At 47.6% G+C, this 25,274-nt stretch overlaps 2 protein-coding genes across 2 annotated transcripts in view; both read right to left on the bottom strand.

Annotated features, from left to right (window-relative positions):
- Positions 1-570: 570 nt before the first annotated feature.
- Positions 571-14,540, bottom strand: asb18 (ankyrin repeat and SOCS box containing 18). The gene is made up of 5 exons (XM_061225875.1): positions 9,919-14,540; positions 6,849-7,116; positions 3,163-3,688; positions 2,637-2,750; positions 571-995 (listed from the first exon to the last, which is right to left on the bottom strand). The coding sequence occupies exons 1-5, from the start codon at positions 10,133-10,135 to the stop codon at positions 810-812; spliced, it is 1,311 nt and encodes a 436-aa protein (XP_061081859.1). The 5' UTR covers positions 10,136-14,540; the 3' UTR covers positions 571-809.
- A 9,282-nt stretch (positions 14,541-23,822) lies between these two features.
- Positions 23,823-25,274, bottom strand: part of iqca1 (IQ motif containing with AAA domain 1) — a 58,210-nt gene continuing 56,758 nt past the window's right edge. Inside the window, exon 20 of the mRNA XM_061225856.1 lies at positions 23,823-24,868. Coding sequence (XP_061081840.1) covers positions 24,719-24,868 — 150 coding nt within the window. The 3' untranslated portion in view covers positions 23,823-24,718. The remainder of the gene's footprint in view (positions 24,869-25,274) is intronic.

The raw sequence follows: 25,274 nt of genomic DNA on the forward strand, positions 1-25,274 counted from the left end.
TGTGTGGGCCTGTGTACGTGGGCCTGTGTACGTGGGCCTGTGTACGTGGGCCTGTGTACGTGGGCCTGTGTATGTGGGCCTGTGGTGCAGGTTTGTCTGGGGCGAGGTGAGCACTCTCAGGGGGAGGTGAGCGCTCTCGGGGGGGAGGTGAGCGCTCTCGGGGGGGGAGGTGAGCGCTCTCGGGGGGAGGTGAGCGCTCTCGGGGGGAGGTGAGCGCTCTCGGGGGGGAGGTGAGCACTCTCGGGGGGGGAGGTGAGCGCTCTCGGGGGGAGGTGAGCGCTCTCGGGGGGAGGTGAGCGCTCTCAGGGGGAGGTGAGCACTCTCAGGGGGAGGTGAGTGCTCTCGGGGGGGGGAGGTGAGCGCTCTCGGGGGGAGGTGAGCGCTCTCAGGGGGAGGTGAGTGCTCTCGGGGGGGGGGAGGTGAGCGCTCTCGGGGGGAGGTGAGCGCTCTCGGGGGGGAGGTGAGCACTCTCGGGGGGGGAGGTGAGCGCTCTCGGGGGGAGGTGAGCGCTCTCGGGGGGAGGTGAGCACTCTCGGGGGGGGAGGTGAGCGCTCTCGGGGGGAGGTGAGCGCTCTCGGGGGGAGGTGAGCGCTCTCGGGGGGAGGGGAGGTGAGCGCTCTCGGGGGGAGGTGAGCGCTCTCAGGGGGAGGTGAGCGCTCTCAGGGGGAGGTGAGTGCTCTCGGGGGGAGGTGAGTGCTCTCGGGGGGAGGTGAGCGCTCTCGGGGGGAGGTGAGCGCTCTCGGGGGGAGGTGAGCGCTCTCGGGGGGAGGTGAGCGCTCTCAGGGGGAGGTGAGCGCTCTCAGGGCGCTCTAGCACAGCACGCCCTCGGGCTCCAGCAGCAGGTAGCGCTGCAGGGGTCTGGGGATGGGCAGGCGGGGCAGCAGGCGGTGGCAGTCTTTCCCAAAGTGCTTCCTGAGGGCGGAGCGGCACAGGTGCTGGAGGCAGCGCGGCCGGCACTCCATGGCGAAGAGGGACTCGTAGAAGGCCTCGTGCGCCTGGACAAACGGACATGCCGCGGTCAGTTTTCAGCACTGCGCTTTCTGACCGCCCCTTATGCTCCCTGCGTCAAACTGAGGAGAGCGAATGCAAGTGTGACCTCTCCCCCAAAACACTCTGCTCTACCGATTCTTTCCACTCCGCAGTGAGGTGCAGGAGGCAGACACTGTGTGCCCAGGTGAATTTTGGTCACCCTACTTGACCAGAAGGGGTGACTACAGCCAATTGTGCCCCACCCTGTAGGGTTACTGAGTGTAGTTGGCAGTTGTGTAACTCTTAAATTCATCACTAATTTTGAGTAAAACAGGCAGGCAGATCCTGGTAATTTTACACTGTTTCAAGGAATGGAAGTGTCATGCTCTTAAAATAAATCTCTTCCCGCCTTTAATACGTCTAACCAAAAAACTGAATTACAGACAGTATCCAAATATGAGTTCTGAAGAACCATTGATGGTTGGCTTATTGTTCTGATGCCAACGGTGGATGGTAAAACTCTCAGACGCACAACATGCATAGATCCTGATGATATATAATATATAATATATAATATATAGATAATATTATTAAGCACACAAAGTGCATTCACAGAGCAGTGCAGGTTCATGAAGACACACAATGGAAAACCTGACTTCCTAAAGCACAGGACACATTCAATTAGACTTCCAGACAACACTGACATGAACTCAGCCGGTCCAGACGTTCGTCACAGAGTCAGACAGCTTTACTCCACAGGTCCACAAATGTTTCAGACAAAGTAATTAGATCTGGCGAATGTTCCCTGCAAGCCTCACTAATCCAGATTTTAAAAGGCGGTTATTTGATAATGACATAATTAATGACTGTTACAACCAATGAGACCGAAATAGAAGGGAAGGGTGGGGAGGTGAAACCTCGTTAGAACCGCGTTGGATTGCGTCGCTCCCTTCTCCCTGAGCCCGTGCCTAACGCGCTAATCACGAGGAGTTAAACCGCAAATTCGCTGCAATCAACTCGTCTGGCTGTCTGGGGAGGTTTGGGACTTTGATGCCCGACATGCGAAAGTCATGTGTGCTTCCGCCCCCTTCCCCCCCCTTCTCTCTTCTAGGCTTTGTGTTGGAGTGTAACGTGATAAGCAAAGTGGTGGGCACTTGACCTTGTTGCCTGGCACTGTGACGCTTGGGCATTGCCCCAATGTTGCGGTTAAATTGAATTTCTTCAGTGCCAAGGTTCCCCCTCTTGTGTGGTCATGTCATGGATATACCAAGGAACATTGCTTGCTTTGCTGTGTTGGCAAATTTTGATAATGTGTCTGTGATAATGTGTCCAGGTTGTTGAATTGTGTTCATGTGCATTTTCCATGTACAATATTTAGGGGTCTCTGCACAATGTTAAGAAGTGTTGAGGTATTTATGCTGTTTCTTCATTGTATTGAGATATCTCTTGCAGTGTTTTGGCCAGTTTTTGATGTTTTAACTGTTTCCACAGTTGTTTTTTTCCCCCTGTGATTTGGTTGTGTCAGAGTGCTGTTTGTTTCCTGTCGCTGGTTTTGCTGTGGTGTGACACAGTACTGGGTTTTGTGTTTCAATGTTGTGTCTATGAGAGGCGAACGAGAGGGGTGAGCTGTTAGTCATATTGAGGCAGCGTTAGTGTGTGTGGCTCACCTGCACAATCTCCTCTGGAATGGCGTCACACCACTTGTACGTGACAATGACTTGGGTATACGAGTTGAACAAGGTCTCCACTGTTTTAGGAGCTGCAGCGCAAGCTGTCAGAACCTGAAATGAACAAGACGGAAATACCTGACAGGAATACTGTATACAGTTGAAAATAAGGGCATCTAGTGGTGACAATGGTTTAAAAAAAATAAAAGTGTTTCTATCTTATTATTTGAGTATTCTGAATATATACTGGATTAGTTCATTGGCTTTCTGTGCCTTCTTACTGCCAAGCTACCTTGGTCAAAATTGTTTTGGATTCAAATACTTTTCTACACTTTACGGAGCTTGTCTGATGTGTTGGAACCTAAGAAATACTCTCAAAAAGTTCAAATACCACATTCTAGTCCTCTTGGTTGGCTCAATTGCACCAGGCAAGATCAATCGACCACAGAAAAGTATTTGAATACTAAACAATTACATATTTTCGGAACAGGCCGCTACGCCACTGCTGGGAGCAGGGGCGGCGTACCTTGAGCAGGGCCAGGGGCCACATCTTGATGGAGCCGTGGTTGAGCAGCGTCTGCACCACCAGGTGCGGCTGCAGCGGGGCCTTGATGACGGCGTTCTGCAGGACGCTGGAGAGCGCCGTGGCCCCGTTGTAGTCCAGCGCGTTGACGTCGGCCCCGTGCTCCAGCAGCAGCTCCACCAGGGGGCGCTGCACGTTGCGGGCGGCCCGGTGCAGGGGCGTGCGTCGCTCCGCGTCGGCCATGTTGACGCTGGCGCCGTACTCCAGCAGCATGCGGCAGAGCGGCAGGTAGCTGTCCTCCTCGCCCTGCTCCTCGCCCTCGTCCGGGGGCCCCTGGGCCCCTCCGCAGGCCGCCCCCAGGGGGGTCTCCCCCGACGCGCTGCGGGCGTCCACCTGGGCCCCGTAGCGCAGGTAGAGCTGGGTGTGCTGCCGCAGGCCTTGACGGGCCGCCACGTGGAGGGGGGTCTCTCCCTCCTCCTCGCTCGACACGTCCACCCTGGCGCCGTGACGCACCAGCGCCTTCGCACACCTGCGGCGGGACGGAGGGACACGGTCGGCACCGATCCGAACCCAGTCATGGCTCAAGTATTTATTCAAAATGGCTGAAATAAAACTCACATTACACAAAAACCTTCATCACAAACTCTGGTGGAAACATAGCTAGGGTGGACAACAGTATATTGCTTTTTAATTAGGCACTTTGTACCAAAATGGTACAGATAAGATACAAATATGAGCAGGTTCAGCTCCAGACAGGCAGGAATAGAGCCTGTATCTGGTACACATTATGGACCACTCACAGCTCTTTTAAAACGTATTAGCAGATCACAGTCCCTCTCAGGCAAAGCTACGTTCTTCTGTCATTTCTGCGCTGTCGGATATAAGCACTGCTTTAGACGAATGGAGATCACATACTATTGAAAATATACTCTACAATGTGGTAGGGATTTTAAATTAAGATTGCATTAATTAATGAACACATCCATTAACAATTAATTAATATATTATTTAAATGTTATTAACATTTAATTGCAGTACCTGTCCTAAAGTAGACTTCCCCCCCCACCCCCCTTACAAATAGCCTCAGGATAGATTGCCTACTCTAATAAGTTAACCGGATAGGACAAACAGTTTTTGAATATTCAGACGCTATTTGTGAGTAGTGAGTGGTTTGCACTTTAAAACAAGCACTGCAATCTAATTATGTTAATGATTAAGAAATTATTATATTCATATTTCATGAAAAGTTGATTAATGAGATCTAAATATAAAGTATCTATTACGAAAATATGAACCTCAATTGTGACTGGTTTCTGATTATGGATGCTTAGAATAATCTGCCGTCTTGAAAGTTGTCGTCATCGTTATCATCATTGTTGCCGTTGTCGTTCTGCTCATTATCATTATCATTAACAGTGCTGAAGGAGTGGGTTCAACCCCTCATTTCACATGAATGTGACGGATATTAGTTCCCTGTGTCCTGTGGTTGTGTACGCCGCTTGATGTCAATCGTGTAATGGCTCATATATCGGTAGAATCTGTGGACGGGCGCTGTGGGAGCCCAACTCTTTCATTCCAGCGCTCGTCTGACTCTCTCCTCCGCGCTCTGTTCTTCAGCCTCCTTTTATGGGAAATTAAACGGAGCTGCGATAAATAGCATCAGATCGGTGAGCCATAATTAGGCCTGCCTCGCCGGGTTGGGTCAGCGTTCCTAATGAAGAGTGTAAAATAGAAAGAAGAAGAAAAAAAAAAAATACACGGCAGGTATTGGAGGAGCCTTGAACTTGTCGATGAGACCGCCAACGGCGCCGTTAACCTGCAGACCGCTGTTTGAAAAAGCGGCCCGGGTCCCCCCCCCCCCGCGCTGCGAATCTACCATCATTAGCGCCGCGTTTCCCCGCTTCGGCTTGTCGACGCGCTAACGAGCTCGGCCTCTTCATCCGTCCCGTCGCGATCAGAGAGGGAATCCGGCCGCATCGGGGTGTCGGGGAGAATTGGACGTTTTTACCGCGAAACAAAGATCACAGCGCGGTTTTTGCCAGCCAATCTTCTCCGTTCAGCAGTTTGCTTTCTCTCTCACACTGCTTCCCCCCCCGTCTGTATGTGAAGAATATTTCATTAGCCGAGTGAATTGAACGGATTCATACTCATTTGATGCAATTACGTGACCTATGACTGCCTCTTGTTTTGTCCCTTGTCTTTTGGCTCCTCCAAACCCCACAGTCCCACATCACTTCTCAAGCACAGGCACCGCTTGGGGTTAACCATGCTTCTGAGAGGTGCCTGGCAAAGCTCACTGCAGCCATTTTACAGACAGTGCTACATTACATTACATTACTGGCATTTGGCAGACGCTCTTATCCAGAGCGATGTACAGTTGATTAGACTAAGCAGGAGACGATCCTCCCCTGGAGCAATGCAGGGTTAAGGGCCTTGTTCAAGGGCCCAACGGCTGTTCAGATCTTATTGTGGCTACAACGGGATTTGAACCACCAACCTTGCCTGTCCCAGTCATTTACCTTAACCACTACGCTACAGGCCACCCTAGTGATATCTTTCGATCACAGTTTGATTGGATGACTGTCCAACCAGCTGAAACTGACACATGTCCCCCAAATGTTCCAGAAAATCGTTTCAGGAACAAGGTACAGTGTCTATTTCTGTGTTCTCCGTTTAATAGAGAATACAAAGTAGAAACAAATCTAGAATGTCTGCCATGGGTGCACGTTTTTTCCAAAAAAAGATTAATAATAGATGTAGGAATGAAAGTCATGCACTGTAATCTTTTTAAAGCCAATTCCACATTCAGACAGAAAGTACATAGGCCAATATTACCAAAAAAGTATATGACATTGTGATAAGTGCTCTTGCGCGTGTGAAAATGTCAGCATTAGGGATAATCATTGCACTGAAACACTTTCCATGTTCTCAGGTTATCCTGCACCGCATGCAAGGTGTACACATTTCACTCATGCACCTTCCACCGTCAAGAACTTTTGACAGTGACAGCTGAACCTTTGCATAGCTGTGAAAATTCTGACCGAGCAGTCATATTGAAAAAGAATTAGGCGTCAGTCCTGCCGCATACAGTGCATGAAGTATAGATACAATCGGCCCCATGGCTGGGAAACCACACAACAGAGTCAGGGTCCAGGGTGAAGGGGATGTCTCTGCCATCTCAACCTTGAGCAGATCACATGGCCTGACTGGCCATCAAATGCATAGCTGAACTACGGGAACTTTGTAAGTCAGCTCCACACATCTGCTGACCAGATAAAAGAATACGAGCAAACATGCCATGAGCAGCTTGCTCCTATTTTAACTCTCACTGCACGGGGTGGTAACAGGAGATGGGAGGTGTGCTGGTTTGTGATGTAAGGTTTCATAAACACTGCTCTGTAATGCTTCCCCATTAAATCTTTGACTCAGCATTGTCAACATATAGCTAAACAGCCAGGTTGGACAAGCTCATCTGTAAGGCTGATAAAGACCTTACAAAGGTAGGGTAGGGGAGAGCTATGTGAGAGGGTGAGTAGGACTCCAGGGTGTCTGGTTTGAACGGAGGCGACTCTACTGAATAAAATCTGAGGTCTAAAAAGGAATGTAGGTGACAGGGTGTCGGTTGGGTTCGAGAGGAACGTGGACGTGGACAAGGAAGGCGGAGGGGGGGACGGGAGGGGGGGACTGACCGGAAGGTCTGGGGCGTCCTGCAGAGGTGCAGGGCCGTGTAGCCGTCCTCGCTCGGCAGGCTGGGGCTGGCCCCGTGTTCGAGGAGGAGCTCGGCGCAGTCCGTGTTGCCATTCTCACAGGCCTCGTGGAGGGCGGTCTTGCCCCCGGCGGTCAGGTTGGGCCTGGCGCCGTGCTCCAGCAGGTAGCGCAGGCACTCGGTGTAGCCCTGGGCCGCCGCGATGCACAGGGGACTGGTCAGCTCCCGCTTGTACTCCAGCGACCACAGACCTGCAACCACAGGGAGGGGAGGCACAGCGTCAGAACTACATTCCCCAGCGTCCTCTGGGCTTTTTATCACTGACACCGTTGGGATTTTAACCTGCATTCCTAATGCTATAACAAGTTAGATCCCCGGTATGATGGAAGAACATGACACCAGAGCAATGCACCTGTTCCACCCCACAAGGGTGTTCCAGAGAGTTCTTCAGATATTATGCTTGTATTCAACAGAACATCACACATCAATGAGTAATGTCTGCCATGAGCACAAACAGAACCCTTCAATCAACTTGCTCCAGATTTTCTCCCAGGGATATCATGGAGGTGAAGGATGAGGTGTAGGTAACGCTGGAGCTCTGTTCCTCTCAGGAGGACAGGTTCTGGGCTTTACCTGAGTGCCCAAAGTTGGCCACAGTGCTGGATCGCCACTCAAGCTCCTCGCGCCCAACATCATACAGCACATCCACGTCCACATAGTTCCTCTTCAGGAGCGCCCGCAGCGCCTTGGCATCCCCCGTCAGGACGGCCCAGTAGAGCCTCTCCGCCCTGACGTCCTTTGTCTTCCACCTCCACCGCCTCTCTCCCTCACTCCCCTCCTCTTCCGGCCGCTGCCCCCTCCCCAACCCGCGGCCCGGCTCCTCCAGCTGGGCCGTCCCCAACCCGGGGCCCTGCTCCTCCTGCTGTCCCTGGTGGTCCACCAGCCTGATGGTGGAGCACAGGTCCTCCAAGCGCAAGGTCCTGAGCATGGCCTCTCGCTGCCCGTACCACTGATCCGTCCAAAGGGCGGTGTGAGTCTCCTCCTGCCGTGTGGAATGTGGTTATATAGGCCTCTGTTTGAACCCCCCTCACCCACCCCAAATTTCCACCCCAGAAAATCAACCCGTCCAGCTCATTGTTTGTCTATTAATAACTCATTGTTCTCCGTGTATTAAATATAGCCTTTGTTTGTTGGGCTAGATGCGCCCTGGATTTGAACTGCAGTTGAGATATGGGGTTGATCTCTTGGGTTTATGGGTGTTGATAGCTGATTTGCTTCTGCAGTGGTGGTTAGGTTGGCGGGGGGGAGGGGTACGTTTGGGATGGTGGGCTTTGCGATAGGAATGCTGGCAGAAGGTGGTGGGTGCTCACATTATTTATTCGCCTGGCATATTCCCTTGCTCTGAGCAGCTTGCATAGCTTGCGTTTTTACACGTTATCCCCAGACACAGCTGGACATCCACTGAATTCAGGTTAAGTACCTGGCTCCAGCGAGCATTTACCCCACCCTGTGGTTCTGCAGCCTTTTTTTATGCCAACCAAATACCCCCCCATCACCACCACCCCCACCACCTCCTCGTTGGTTGCTTCTGTTGCCGAGACCTGGCCCATGGGGCTAATCTACCATGACAAGGCTTTAGAGGGCAGCCAATCAGGGCAGAGATCAGGTGGCCAATCGCAGACAGGATGGGAGGCCAGTGATCATAAGTCAAACAGCGGTCCTGAATTCCTTGTGGTCCCTCCCTCCCTCCAGGCCCCTCTCCACCCTCTGTTATCTGCCACAGTAACCCTGTTATCCTGCTATGTGCATAATTCACTTTCCCAGAAGTTCACAGGGTGACCTAATTGAATATTTTCCATAGTTTCCTGTCCAGCAGAGCTCTGGTCGCATGTCAACCTCTGGCTGTTATTGTCAACAACAAAACTGCAGTATCCCCGGCCAGCTTTCCCTGTACTTCCTACGAAGCACATCTACAGGATTTTCAGCGTGGGTTTTGCGTCAATTGCCAGCAATAGGCCAAAACTGCAGGACTGCATTGTTTTTTCACGGTTGAACGGTTTGATTTATTTCAGGGTTTATAACGGTTGGATTACTCTGTTCAAGCGCATGACTCTTTTGACTACACCATTACAGCTGAAGGACGTAATCTGTGCCACCTACAGTATAATTCTGAACCGTTTCTTGCGAACTGCAACGAACCGTGTGATTGGCCAACCAGAACTACTTCTCTAATAACCGAATTACAAACCAAAGTAATGCCTGGCTTGGCTATTGTTCACAACTGCACCAAATAAGAAAGAATAAATAAACCCCAGGAAAGCCAGGGCAAATGGGGAGAGAGAGAGAGAGAGAGAGAGAGCACTCCCGGCCATGGTGATAATAGTGGATTATCACTCAGCGTTGCTCGTCCTCAGGGCCTAGTTCAGCTTGGTTCTGTGCGCAGATGTTTCTGACAAATCAGCAGCACTGCCAGCTTCTCAGAGCTGGGAGGAGTCAGTCTCTCCAGAATGTTCTGAATAGGTCTGGTATAAGGTGCTGAATAGAGTATTTACACTGCCAGAGATCTTAGGAGCCAGTGGGCTGCAAGCGATTTGCCCGAGTCCACTGGTGCGGATTCCAGATCTGGCTGGGGAGAAAGGCATCCAGCAACTGTTACACAGGCTTTAATGCCCCAGAGCTTACAGTAGACACATGCGCTTTGTGATGTACTCCGCTGGGAATGGAAATAAGGTTCCCGTTAAATACGGGGCACATCAGGCATACTTATTCACACGAAGAACACGGCTAAGAACCGCGTGTAAATCAATGTTTTCGCAACATGAGCAGTACCGAACCAGGTAGGGCTTGATTTTCACCTGCACGCTTGCATGTTAACCTCTATACATAGGTCTTGGGTGATCAAAATGGGTAGATTAGAAAGGACCCAACCCAGAACGCAGAGAATTGGAGGTGTTATGGAACCACCCACCCCCCTCACAACCCTCAACCCCTCCCCCCCCCCCCCCCCCCCCGCCTCCCGACCTGATTCCGCAACCCACACAGAAAAAGCGTACCCCACTTCTGGGAGGTCCACTGCAGCTCGTCGCTCTGGAACTCCAGCACCCTGTTGAGCGTCTCGTAGTCGGAGAAGCCCTCCTGCAGGTCCTTCCAGTGCTGGCCCAGCAGGGCGTCCAGCGTGGGGGGGCAGGGGAAGGCCATGCCGGGCTGTCTGAGGCTGCTCCTGCGCTGGCTGGTCCTCTCCAGGGGCTCGGCTCTCTCCCTCCCCGGCATCTGGGTGGAGCCGCGGCCGCCCACGCCCCCGTCCCAGTCCCTGGCGCCCGGAGGGGCGGGGGGGGCGGGGGACGAGCGCGCTGCCCTTTCGCACGAGCATCGCTGGGATGGCTTTGCCCTGGTGAGGAGCCCTGGCGGCTGGGGAATGGCCTTCGCTCCAGGTGGCGTGGGGCTCTTACCTGCCCCTCGGCTCACAACAGGGGTTATTTATGCCCTCTGTTTGTCTGTTGTCTGCATTATTTATAGTCTGGGGGGCTGGTGGGGTGGGTGGAATGCTGGCCGGACCCCCCCTACTTCAAATCACAAGACTGGTTAACCCCGACAAGGGAAAACTGACACGGACACTAAAATGTATTGTCACAAAAATACAGAATACCTCCCAAATCAATGGATATATTCAGCATTCTGTCTACATCTACAAAATGCATCTATCTAACTGCAGTCAAACAAAAAATAGATGAGTCGCCCATATTGCATATGAAATATGTCGACATGTTTCAAATGTATGTATGTGAAACACCCCTATCCCTAAGACTTTGAAAGCCACTACCATCAACACCCCACCCCACCCAGACTGTGCTGCCCTAGGGTCTGTGTGTCAGGGTGCAGAAAGGGCAAGTAGGTCAGGGTTTGTAAACAGGCAGAGGGCAGGCCTGCCTAAAATACATTCCCTGTGATATCACCACTGTAGGCCTGTTATATTGGGAACGGCAGCGGGCAGTATATGAAAATAACAATGGGCAACAGCGTTGTGGCTTTGAGTAATGTGACTGACCACGCGGTCACTCTGCTACCCCCGCTGACATCCCCAATGGCACTTAACATTCTCACGTATCCACTTACAGCTGAGATAAATATGTGTCATTAAATGGTGCAGCCAAGCCAGTGAGGTCAATAGATAAAGAAACATCAAAGGACCTAGACAACTTAAACTGTACAGAACTAAAATGATCTACAACTTCCACTGTATGGAAAAAGCAAAAGGACCTAGAACTTACACTGTACAGAAAACCAAAAGGACCTATAACAGGGCTGCCCAACCCTGTTCCTGGAGATTTTTTGACATGTATCTTTTCACTCCAACTGTAGCAAAGCATACCTCATTATTCATCTTGAGATTACATAGATACACTGCTAATTACTAGAATCAGGTGTGCCAAATTACAGTTGGAGTGAAAACCTACTGGAAGGTAGATCTCCAGGAACAGGGTTGGGCAGCCCTGATCTATGACTTAACAGCTAATTAAAGTCTTATTTTTTAGTGTACTTGAGTACAGTCTTCAAGTTTTACAAAATATCACTGATTCTTGATTGAGATGTTTTAATTGTGCCGATTTTTTGGATTCTATCATTATTGCAACTGCTTCCCCCAGTCCATGGTTGGTTGCCTCCATTTTTTCCTTGTCTAGGGCCACCAAAATCGTAGAGCCGGCTCTGAGCACTAGACTAGACCTTTAAGTTTTGTTGAGACAGTACGCATTAAGTAGGCTCAAGCCTGGTTCGTTTTTTGAAGCCAATCTTTTCGGGTGACTGTCCACAATGCAGTCATTTTAGCTGCTGTGCAAAAGTAGCCTGATCAGATTTGCATACTTAGACAAGCTTTGTTTGTTATTTCTGTCATAAAATCATGACGTAAGTCAACATTTTGTTGTGTGGGAGTGATGGAAAAGTGATAGATAGGGTAAAATGTGGTCAAAATCATAATCCAATCCCATCAATTTTGAAGCTACACCTCCAAATAAACACTTTCACACCAGTTTCTGACAATAAAAAACTTCACCAATACTGGTTGGTTCGTATGATTATACATTTTTGTTTCTAACATCTTCAGTGGCAAGTATTTAAAATATGCATTTCACCGAGGTCTGCTGAAGCCCCCGGGCCTTGGCGAGGGAACCGGTCTCACATTTTTTCTGGCTGTTTAACGGTGACTTCACCTTCTGTAGCTGGGCCACCCGCTTCTTCCCCATTACCCGTGGTAATACACGCTCTCTGTAATGACACTACAGGGACCTTTCGTTCCCTTTGTCTGTCCTTTTCCTGCTTTACTCTGGCCCTGTGCAGGACTCTGTAGTTAATCCCATGAATGTGAATGTGGCATGAGAGACAGCGTTGGCATGTTTAATAGGGAGGGTGACATGTTTGAAGAGGGGAAAGGAACATTTGTCTCTTAAACACTATATTTATACTGTATCACCAGATGTATGCAATGACTGTTTTTTTTTATGACGACCCACTGTGTAATCTCTGGAGAGAAGGTTGCATTGTGTGTTTTAAGATAAGATAATTAGCAATTAGCAGCAGTGGGTATAACTGCATGTGCCATTCTAACTACAGTTCTTGGGAGACCTCACGAGAAGGTCCCTTTCCTAATAAAGGAATGAATTCTGTATATCTATATTCGCTTAAACCACTCTCAGAGAGCAAAAATTTATGTCCACAAACTATTTTAAGCTCCCCTTTGTAAAAATAGTATTTTATAAAATATTATTAATCTCCTGATTTAGAAAATATATAAATAAAAATTCAATTAAAAAGGTTATTAAAGATTAATATATCCAATAATCAGTGATGTCATGATTAAATCTTGTTGGGTTAGTCACTAATTCTGATACAGATGGTAAAATACAAAATGTTTTCCAATAAGCTTCCATCAACCTCAACTCTACCTTCTCAATCCCATCAATTTTGCTTTCTTCTGGATGTCTGACCCTTGCAGACAATCGCTTTGTATTTTCATGCCTGTAAATCACCTGAAGAGTCCAGCTCCTTGTTGAAGAACACCTGTGTGCATTTGTTTTGGCCAGTTTCCCAGGCCAAAGAACATTCCTCAGTCCCCCTCAGGCCAAGTTGTGTTAAACTGGAGGGCCAGGACTTACTTTGAAATAGCGGCCAGTTTAGACATTGGGAGCAAGGTGTGTGGACTCTTTAACCATCCAAGGACTGAAATGGAATAATTTCAGTGTGGAAACACACCAAAACCAGCAGAGGCTGCAGCCCTCTAGGACCTGCAGGAGTACTGCAGTCATATGCATTCAAATGACTTGGATTTGAAGAGAATATGTCAGAATATGTTTTTGGGACTGATGCCATCTGGACAAGAAGCAGAATCAAGAGCAGGATTCTTAGCGTGCCAACCCCCAAGACAGGTGGAGCTATTGAATCAGCAAAAGCCAGTGTCCGCACATCCAATGATCCAATGCACAATAAATGCAATTATTTGTTTGGAGGTATTGAAAGAATAAGATGAAACAGATTCCAGCATGTGATTAGATGCATGAAAAATAAGAGCCATCTAAAGTCCACTACTGACAGATTCATGGCCAATGAATGTTGTTGACCTTGCAGAATCCAGTAGGAAAGGGCTGCAGCTCTGTGTAAATTTAATGTGCAACCTCAGAGCTTCCATTAAAAAACAATTATGCAGACAGTCGGTGGGAGAAGCTGGTCAACTACAATCAATCAGCTGCAGTCAATTTCATTTGCAGGCATACCAGACAAAGTATTGACCCACAAGATCTATATCAGCTTTTCATCAAGTAGCAGGAACACTGTGCGGCTTTAGTCTGTTCAAAGCCAACTTTCATTCATGTGCCTGTCATTAAGTTTGTATGTGCATGTGACATTTCAATGTCCAAGTATCTTTTTAGTAACAACTGTATTGTAGATAAATTTCAGGATTAACGATTCACTGGATTGCACACAGTGAGCACTCTGCTCTGAACTGTGAGAAGCCACACCCCCCCTGCTGGAGCCAATCGGGCGGGGCCTTAAACGACTCATCGGCGTTCCCCCTGCTAGAAACGGCACACCAGCTTGAGCACTGCTGCAGGGCCCGGGCCCTGTCAAATGCCCCATCTGTTTCTCCCATCTGCTTTCCCCCCGTGCTCACTCTGACTCGCAAACGAGGTTCTCTGTTCAGCCAACGTTCTGCAGCGGAGCGGCCAAGGGATCGAGCGATTTCTGAGCAAAATCGTGATCGCCACGGGGGATCGCCCGAGGAACTCACCCATCAGCACGGCCGGCGGGAGCTGGACCGAAGGGTCCTTCATCCAGTCGTCGTTCGAGAGCTCGATCGTGGCGTCCGGGTTCCTCCCCGTCACTGCTGTGGCCCGGAGAAGTGTCTCCGCTTTCTGGTGGTCGCCCCTCGCCAACGCCCCCTTCAGCTGCCTGACGAAGTCCGAGCCCACCGGGTGATCGGGTGTGAGGTCGTGGGGTGCGCTCATCCCGTCGTGACCGTGGGTGTTCACTGACGCCGGTCAGTAAAAACTGAAGTGGAGTTAACTCCTCAGGTTTTCAAACCTGTGCAAGCAAACCTTGTGATGAAAACACCCCCCCAGGAGCTCCAGCGGAGTGTTGTCTTTCCCTCGATTTAAAGATAGAACGGCCTGGGCCCGAGACAGATCGTGTTACTCGGCAACTCTGAGAGACGAAAAGAGAGTGCCGATCTGTAGTCACACATTAGCCCCTGATACCAGCCTGTCAACTGCCTGAAAAGAAATGTGGGAGAGTAGCTAAGCAGTTAAACACTATTCTAAACACGAGAGATTTGTAGCGCTTCAATTTGACTGCAAACACGGTGGTGGATTTTGTTGATATGCTGTATAAGATGAGCACACTCTTAAAGGGATATGCCCACATATGTTATCACTGTTATAAAATGGCACCAGCAAATTATAAATCAAGTGGATTTTTTATATCCTGTGGACACTGAAGTGAAGGATTTAGCCTATTTCAAATACAAAAATCCTTCCTTTCTGCAGTGTGGACGCGATCAGATGTCTCGTACTTACCTGTCCTCATCAGGCAGTGAGACCCCATACACACTTATTGTGAGAAACAGCTGAAGAAACACATATGACCTTCTTACAGTTCATGTGAATACAGCAATCCCCATCAGTATGTGGAAGCCTATCACTTCTAATTTTAATGCTTGAATGCCAATGTAGAATTACACTCGACCTAAAATTAAACCCGACCAAAGATCTTCAGACAAGTTGAAAAAGGGACTCTGGAAAAACTTTTCTGTCTTGACCACAGCCGACCTGTCCTCAGCTGACAACCAAGCCAGCTGTTCCTTTGAAAAGTGTAATGGCTGAAGCAGGCCTGTTGGTCTCCCGGTTCATCCAACACGACAGCCTAATGACCTGGGTTTGTCCCAGAGGGATTCCTGGGCGGCGTAGGAAGAAAGGGAACGTGCGGAGGAAGCTATGTGAATAATTACCCGAGCTTCTGGTTTGGGGTGCTGTTAAAAAAAGAGAAAAAAACACAGGCGAGTTAACCCTGACCCACCCCGTGCTCGTGAACACAGCTTGGCCTCTGATTTACACATTCCCCTCTGGAGAGTCTGACCTTCAGGGTCTGGTCACCAATTAGCCCGGTCCAACGCGGTGTAATTGAGGGGGGAGAACATCTGCACTGTAATGGGGCCTTCACCTGGTTCCTCGCTCCTCCCCAACCCCAGCGTTGATGGTCTGGTCTGTCCTGGTTGCCGTGGGAGCTTGGTCTAATCATCTGGGAAATCTAAAGATGTTAGCAAACATTTTAATGTTTTCTCTTTGTCGCCTTAGATTGAGCTTTTTTCCCCATGTTGCAGTTCTGCGAAAGAAAAAAAGAAGAAAAGTAGGACAGTGGGCTACAGCTGTCTTTAGTGCTTTTTAATGACAGCAGCTATGAGAGGCGATTGCTATATTCATACAGGGTAGGTTGACTGAGCACACATACAAGTAGCCTAACCTAGATGTCTTTGGATTGCAGGAGGAAACCGGAGTACCCTGGGGAAACCCATGCAGGCATGGGGAGAGAGAGCACCACACAGATGGACCCTGGCCAGGACTCGAACCCTGGGCCTTCTCCCTGTGAGGTGACAATGCATCTACTGCACCATTTAAAAATAATGCAGTATGCTCTGAATGAGTATCGGCCTACAATATAAATGTTGTCAATTAGCTCCCATGTACTGTGGAATTAACACACTTATACACCAGCCCCCTTTTCACAGGTTAATCATTTTGAACAGTAATCCCAATGTCACTGGATAAATGTTAGAGAAGGCTAGCTTCTACAAAGTCTGCCAGTGCAAGAATCATTTTAAAGGTGAAGACCCTTTAACCCTAGGTAACCGTAATTTAACCTCTTCGGCATTCACCCCGTGTCGATGTCCTGTTTTGCACTTTAATGCGCTATAAAATGGATGCACCACACTCACACACCAATGGTGATAGCGTGCCATGCAAGGTACCAATCACTCAAAACAGCAAACATATTGTTCACCAAATGATTATCCTAATCCAGCCGTTGTTCAACCTCTATCCTAACTCCATAGTCCGAACGGCAACTGTCCACATAGCACAATCAGAATTCAGAATTTTCTAGAAATTGTGCAGGAATGGGGTCTTTTCATGGGAGCCAAAATCTTACGCTTACGCTATTTGAAATGTTACCTCTTCACAGCAGGGAGAGCACTGATGGAAAAACATCTCTCCTTTCGTTTTAGCGTTCTGAAGCCTTTTTCGCTGTGCTATAAATTGGCCATTTTATGAATTTGTCATCACCATAAAGGAATATGAATGTGCTGTCATCCTTGCCTGAATTACAGCGGCGGAAGGCTAATTAACCAGCTTGAGCATTTATGTGAGAACTGAAGAGAGATTCACCTTGACTGTTCTCTTATGCTACATTGTCAAAGTCTGCATGCAACAATTCATTTGTGATGGCGACAATAACGTCTTCAAGATCGCACAATCAGGGTGTCCCATGCATTGGTCCATGAGACCACTAAAAGCAACTGTACTGCTGTAGTGCAGAAATCAGAAAAGTACTTTGAAAAAAGCTTCACCGCCTGGGTGATCGTTTCTGAGGCCAAAAAGTTACCTGGTTATTATACGGTTTGCTATAGAAGGCATCGTTAGTTCAAGAAGTTGTTCACCTTACACGGAATGCACTGTAGACACTTTAAACAACGATGGGATAATACTATCTTCATTTCACATGTTTTCATCTTTGCACTTTCCTTTTCTTCACTGATATCAAATGCAGCTATTCCAAAACACAAATGACAATGAAAGCTTAGATGCATAATATCTGGGAAATGCCCTAACAAGTCAAACAGAATTAGGCATTGTTTGATCTGCCGTGTAAGTCACTAATATAATTATACACCCACGTGTCACTTGAATATTTGTCTTCTAGCACTCTCCTGTACTGCTTGGTTCTTCATCAAGTGCTTTCATGCTGCGCTTGTATCCTCAACTTAATATTGTCGTTCTTTAACATGTCACTTGCAATCATGACTCTAAACTAGTTATGACATGCCATAACTTTACTGACTTAACCTATGCTTAAATTGTGACCTAGACTTGATGCTCATGGCAATGAATAACTGATACCTCAGGAGCATTGTACCCTGTTGACCAAAGTACTGCAGTTGTTCTGATGACCTTCAGTATGCAGTTACTGTATGTTGCTTTGGATAAATGCATCTGATCAATAAAGGAAATGTAATGTGATAAGGGTATCCCTGTAGAGGAGTAGTATAGACTTTTGTAAAGAGTAAAGAGATTTGTCTTCAGACCAAGCTGCAAAATGGGCTATGTCTGAGCAGTTTGTATAGGAGACCGGGCTGGAGCTTGGCTGGAGAAGCTCTGTGGTCGGGCCTAGTGAAAACCCACGGATTGACAGGGAGTGCAAGTCGCCCTGCTGCAGCAGAGCTGAGTGCTGGAGCTGATGTGTAGGGCTGAAGTACATCCTGTAGAAGAAGCTGTCCTGTTGGCTCCAGTGTAGGCCAGATGCAGGACTTTGGCTGACCAGCAGCCTATGGAGTGAGGACTTTGGATGGTTGAAGACAAGTGGAGCAGCTGCTTACTGGATGAGCTGCAGTGACCGTTTGCAGTAGTCACACGTGCAACCTTTTTCAAAGCCACTTCTGATTCAGCTTTTGGTCAACCGCTTTCTGTTGTGCGAAGCTGGGCTTCATTTCATTTTGAGCACACACTGTATATTCAGCCTGTATTTATTGGTGTGTCTTTAAAAAAGAGAGAGGAAAAGACCGAGAGGGCAGGGCACAAAGACCTTGTGGTGAGTGACAAACTGCTGGCTCTACTTTCCATCGTATATCAAACACACACACACACGCACACATACTCACTCACTCACAGACACACTCACACACACACACACACGCACACACACTCACTCACTCACATACACACACACACACACACACGTACCGCTCATTTATTCCAGAGGCTGCTGCCTGCACCTGCTGCTGTCCGTCTCCTCCGTGTCATTACGGGGTTTTCCCACACTGTCCCCGACTTTCCACCACCGGGCTGTCGCCCCCACCCCGGCCAGCGCCTGACATGTATCTCATTAGGAAATGTAACATACTTTCAAAAAAATCGTCTATAAATAACAATAAAATAGGTTGGTTTGCAGGTGGTACTGTGCTATAAACCATATAGAAAAGATGAGAGAAACCCATATGAAGCACAGAGATGTAACATATTTCAAATGTATTTGACAGAACTAAGCAGCAAAGAGTTCAATATTTTCAGAGGATGATTGTCAGACGTGAAGGATTTATTGTTTATTACTAAGTAATACAGTAACAACAGCCCCCATCAAAAATACTATTTCAGTTATTCCATTATTTTTTGCTTTGAGCATTTTGTCAAACACCTCTGCAGATCCATCAGAATATTTTGAAAAATGTTACTCTTCAATAATTAGGCTCTTTTTTCAGAAAATATAAGTTTTCTTTAGCTTGTCAGCCAACGACATGACGTTTTCTGGTGTATGTGCTGAATGGGTCAGAACCTTCTTGACAGCTGGTAGAGGGCTTTGTGGTTTCAGGATAAAGTACTTACATTCTCATATTATCTATGTGTGTGGTCCCGATGCACTTTTCCATGGGACATTAATGTGTTTACTGTTAATAGCTTCTCAGCAGGAATGCGTTGGAATTCTCTGTGCTGGCCTGTATTCAGTGGCTCCTTGCTGCAATTCTCCATGGGACAGCTACTGGGTTAGCTCTCTCCATTGCAGTTGCTCTACCTGCCAAAAGGTGGTTTCCACCCCAACCACTGGCCCTGAGTTTGTGGCGCGAGGGAAGATCGATGTCCGATGGCACTTCCTCTTTTTGAATTGGGAATGGGATCTGGTGCCCAGAATTCCACCCCATTTACAGAGAGCAACTGGGGGGTGGTTATGACAGGAAAATGTGATTTCCCCCTACCTGCAGGCAGAAGCCAGAGTTTGGCACCCCCAAGAGAGGATTTTGATAGCACTATAGGCAAGACAGCTCACAACTCCCAACACTCTGGAATGCTCTGTGCAAGAAGACTACAATCCCCATCGTCCCTCTACACCCAACCACTACCCATAGGGCCCTGCTCCGTATTAAAGGCCCCATCTCCCTCCTGTAGTTCTGCTTCCTACTTCAGTGCCCCTCTGAATACTAAAGGGTCCCTCTCCCAACATTAGGGTCCCTCTTACCATGGCATGGTCCGTTTTAGTCCAGAAGGTGAGCTGTGTTTTCCTACAGTGCTTTAGGGGCTGTCTCCATACTGCAAGACCTCTCCCCCATCCCTGCTCTGAACTTTAGGGCCCGACTTCATCCAGAAGGGCCCCTCTCGCTCCAGAAGTGGAGCAGTGTTCCTGCCAACTGCTACACATTAGGAGGAGTTTGTTAAATACCAGAATCTGTCCGATTAATCACTCTTTGCAATTTGATGTATTAACAAGTCAGACTAATTAACAAATGATTAGCAAATGATAGGGAATTGCTTGAAATCCAGCTTATTACCATAACATTAATTGCTTTGTTTTATAATACCCAGCTGGCTAATTGTTCTTTTTTTGCCTGCGTAATTATTTTCAGATTGAGGTAAGCTCTTCCCTCTGCCGTGCCCGTATGTGCCAGTGTGTTCGACCCTGCTCACGTCTGTTTGGACAGGTGTCCTGAGGCCTGGTTTCAGAGGTGGACCTCAGAGGTGGAAAGACTGGACTTGTAAAGCAGGAGTTTGCATGCTCAGTGGGCAGGAGTGTGCGGGCCCAGATGGTGGGAGGTTCTAGCATAAGGCAGGTAATCATAACAATTTAATTAAATATACTTTTAAATATATGTTTTATAAACATGCCCTGCAATGGATTGGCAGCCTTTCAAGGGTGTCCTGCCCCTTGCCCACTGCACGCTGGGATAGGCTCCAGCACCAGGAATAAGTGGGTTAAATAATGGCTGGATGGAAGTTTTATGAATGTATAGTATATTATACAACTGTTAGTTCTGACCTCGAATTGCGATTGGCTGCGAGACATTCGAAGGAGTGACATTATCACACGACTGTGATAAGTCACTTCAAACTTGCCAAAACCAAACCGTTATGTTTACGTTCGGTTGATTCATTGCAACAGAGATACCATGAACTCATAACCTAGCTACACCCCAGAAGCGCTGCACCTAAAATGTTTTTTTAATTAAAACTGTTTAATTTTCTTTTTTTAAATATATAAACGTGTCGGTAAAACTGTTGTATAATTGCAATAATACATTCAATGCCCATCCAAAATGCATCCTTGTGCCTGCAAATGCAGCACAGCAGTGTCACTCCTTCTCAGGTAGTATTGCATAAATAAGCCATGCAAATAAACCTAGATAAGGATGTCAATTAAAGCTGTACCAATGCGGCTGAAGCTAGAGAATAGGGCTTTAAAATATAATTGTGAAACACTGTGGTTAAAACCTCGGGAGCTTCTACCCAAACTCAACTACCACTGGGGCACAACACACAACTGAAGGAGGTATAACTACGATTCAAACAGGATGAAACACCAAGCTGTGGACACTCAACACATAACAGAACTCCAAATTGCAACCAATCCTAGAGGTCAGCAGATGGATTCTATTATTTAGCCGATTGAGCTGCTTGCTGCTCTTTATCTGTTAGTTCTGTAGAAGATGATTCACATGCTGTAGAACATATGCAGAAAAGTAAATACCCAATGCCCTACAAGCTCTACAACCAGGACAAATAGATTACACAAGACTCTGAGGAAGACGTCTTTTGACATCAAAACATCAATTTCACAATAAACAGAGTGCATTTATCTGAGCCTCTCATTTTGGGATAGTCCCTGTGAAGTTGTCAGGGTAGGGATCTCGTGTCGTGTCATATTGGCTAAATTATGAATAATCATGAAGAGCAGCACAGTGAAAGGCAGAAATACCATAACTGCAGACCGTAACAACAAACTCACGGAGGAGCTGAATATTCATCCATACATCCATCCTATCCCAGCATGCATTGGGCGAGAGGCAGGAATACACTCTGGACAGGTCAGCAATCTATCGCACACCAACAGGGCAGACGCACACCATTCACTCACACAATCATACCTGCCTGCTTGTCTTAGGCCTATGGGAGGAAATTTCTGTGCTCTTCTGCCTGAATCTGAAACACCACAGACACACTATTCTCATCTAGACAGAGGAAGATGAAAGTGCTTCGCTACGTTCTTTTAAAAGAGGTGGAGAGGAAAAGGAGAGCACATTTTAATTACGCAGAACGACGGTGAGCGGGAACATGAAACCTGCAGCCGGAGGCCTTTCCTTACATGAGCAGATGAGCAGAAACTCAGAAACAATCGGATAAAGACGTTAGCTTCGGCTCCAAGAAGCACAAAGGTGACGCCGGCGTTTGTCATGCTCTGCGGACACATCTGGCGGGAAGAAGTGGGCCAAGGGGGCACGGGGAGGGTGGGAGAGCGACAGACTGAACGCAGAGAGGAGAGGAGAGGAGGTGGAGGAGCGGGGGAGGGAAGAGATAGGTAGGAGAGGAGCAACAAAACGCTGGAGACAAGGGTGGGGGGAGAGACGGTCAAAAGGGCAGGGTACGGCCAGAGGTCGGCGGGGGTTATCTATGAGCTCTGAACCAGCAGCCACAGAGGGAGCAGCAGTGGGGAGTGGGTCTGCTGCTGGGCCTGTTAGAACAGCAGTCCGAGCTGGGACAAGGTGCCTCTCTGCAGTCACCTCCCCCTTCTGCTCTCCTAACCCCCACCCCCCTCACCCCCCTCACTCACACACCCCCGGGCTGTAATTAGCAACAGTGAAAATTACACAGGCTAATTAGCAGCTCCCTGGCACAGAAACGATGGGAATTGTTGCCGGGAGAGTGAAAAAAAAAAAAAAAAAAAACCAAGGCAGTGTTTAATTAATTCATAGTTTTCATCTTATTTCATTATTTTTGCTTGATAAAAATCTTACATCACTGCGGTGGTCTCGTTATCCGCTTCGCCTGGAATGGTGATGTGGTGTCTGGGGATGGGGGGGTGGCTGGGGTGGGGGTCGGAGGACCTGGAGCCCAGCGGTGACTGGGCCCCTGTGGACTGGGGGGAGGGCCCCGGGGCCGTCTGTTGACAGCAGCCTGTCTCCCGCGTTCTTCCCCTTTTCAATTTAATATCAACTGCGCAATTCGCCAGCCAGCCATGAAGGAACGGTTACGACTCAAACCCGGTGAACGTCAGGGGAGACCTCGGTCTTAGGGGACTCCAAGCACCCTCTCACCTCGGTGAGCTACAGTAGAGTCAAATAAAAACCAAATACAGTATGTGAGTATGGATAAATTCATCAGGAGCGAAAGAGTAGACATAGCTGCAAATTCAAGAAAATGTGCTGATGTACTGATGAAAATGTACTTCCCCATTCTGATATTTGGCCTGAAAAACAGCTGAAGCTCTTGACCACGTCTGCAAGCTTTTATCCATTTAGTTGCTGCAACATGATTCGCTGATTAAATATTTGCATTTACAAGCTGGTGTACAGGTCTACCTACTAAAGTGCTCACTGACTGTATATTTTAAAATGGCCTCAACCTTGCAGTAACAATATATGAATAACTGAGTGAATGCATGAATGAACAAAAATTGAGTGTTGAGTAACTTGTTAGCTACAGTAACACACCTTAGGATCATATTTGTCCATTATCATAGTGTGATTTACAACGTGCTGAACCAAAAAGGAGGTAAAACACACAAGCAAATGCAAATCATCAGGGGGACAAAACTCCAAACCAAAATGTGACAAAAATCAGTTTTAATACATCACTGTCACGTGACAATATGTTAACAAAGATAAATCATGTGCAATGTGGTAAAGCTAATAAAAACATGAAAAATTAAAATGAAATGAAAAAATGAAAAATATCCATCTTGAGGAAAAGAAGGTTGGGATTAAAAAGAGGTGTGCTGCAGTTGCAGTCATGATGTGTAAACAGGAGACCGCTATAGAAACTGGAGACTGCTCTAGAAAGGTCAGTGGTCAGTCCTAACATTGACTGACAGGGGACTGCACCAATGGGGAGCGTGGGAAGAAAGTTATTTAGCAACAGAATGAGGTATAAGTGGACGAAGAAGATAACTTATATTATCAATGTTGACTGTCGCTCATATTCTGGAATTATTTCATATCGAGTTACCAGCTGATCATGCCCCGTTTTACGTAAAAAACTAAATCCCTGGGACGGAACATAATTATTGAATTAGATGTTCTAATTGTTTAACATGATGGAACTTAAATCAGAAAAGCAGTGCAAGTAAAATGTATACATTTTGAAATAATAATTATTGTCATCATGATCAAGAGCATCATCAACATTAAAACATTAAAAGTAAACACTGGTGATCGAAATAGAAAACAGTAAACAAAAGGGGTAATGTGTATGCATGTGTGTACACAGACATACACGCACATACATTACGCACACACACACAAGCTCAGAAATAAAGTAAAGAGGAGAATACTAATTTCCTAATTTCAAAAAAAAGTACAGTAATGTGTACATTTTCCAAACAAAACGTACAAATTAGTACAATTGCTAGCTAGAGGTACAATTTTATGTACCTGTTGGGTACTGCCTCAGCTTTTTAGGCACTTTTCATACCTTTATTTCTGAGAGTGCACACACACACAGACAGTATTTGAAATGTTTGTGTATTTGGAGTAATATCCAGGTCTAGCGTGAGGTGAGAGTTGAGAGAGCTGTTGTCCGCTAAATGAGACTGTTACTGTCCGCTCATGGAGAGTGTCCTCTAAATGAGACTGTTACTGTCCGCTCATGGAGAGTGTCCTCTAAATGAGACTGTGTTACTATCGGTTCATGGAGAGTGTCCTCTAAATGATACTGTGTTACTATCCGCTCATGGAGAGTGTCCTCTAAATGAGACTGTGTTACTATCTGCTCATGGAGAGTGTCCTCTAAATGATACTGTGTTACTATCCGCTCATGGGGAGTGTCCTCTAAATGAGACTGTGTTACTGTCCGCTCATGGGGAGTGTCCTCTAAATGAGACTGTGTTACTGTCCATTCATGGAGAGTGTCCTCTAAATGATACTGTGTTACTATCCGCTCATGGAGAGTGTCCTCTAAATGAGACTGTGTTACTGTCCATTCATGGAGAGTGTCTGAGGAGACTGTGTTACTGTCCGTTGATGGAGAAGTGTCCTCTACATGAGACTGTGTTACTGTCCGCTCATGGAGAGTGTCTGAGGAGACTCCACAGGTGAAGAGGCCGCTTTGACCCCATGCCTCACTTCTTCTTTTTCACTGCCTTCCCTTTGCCCTCCATCACTTTCTTCCCCTTCCCCCCTTTCACCGGGGCGTTGCCCGCCTCTCCCTCCTCGCTGGCTTTGGCGGCCCGCGCCCTCTTCTTGCCCAGCGGAGTCCTGCTGTACCACGTCTGCGAACACACAGAATGCCCCTGTCAGGCTGGAGAAGTCGCGAGGCTGCGAGTTCAAATCCCAGAGGGACATCACCCATGAGCACGGTAACGAACCTGAAATGATTCAGTATGTATCCAGCTGTATAAACTAATAGCATGTTGCTCTGTCTAATCACATCTGCTCAACCAATACATAATCACAATCATAACTGCCCATCGGTGTTACCATTACCAACATTCAAATTCAGAGTTAAACATTTAGAGAAACTACGTGAAGAGGCAGATGACCCAGCAGGACCAGAGCAGATTCATTAGTCAGTCGTGTATATACTCTTTACGTCACGGCCCCAGTCAACATCGTACAGCACTCCTGGACTGCAACAGAAAGCTACATGCTGCTCCCAGTAGCTTCCACGGACCAGTG

Source organism: Conger conger, chromosome 17, assembly GCF_963514075.1.
Source record: "Conger conger chromosome 17, fConCon1.1, whole genome shotgun sequence".
Lineage (NCBI taxonomy): Eukaryota > Metazoa > Chordata > Actinopteri > Anguilliformes > Congridae > Conger > Conger conger.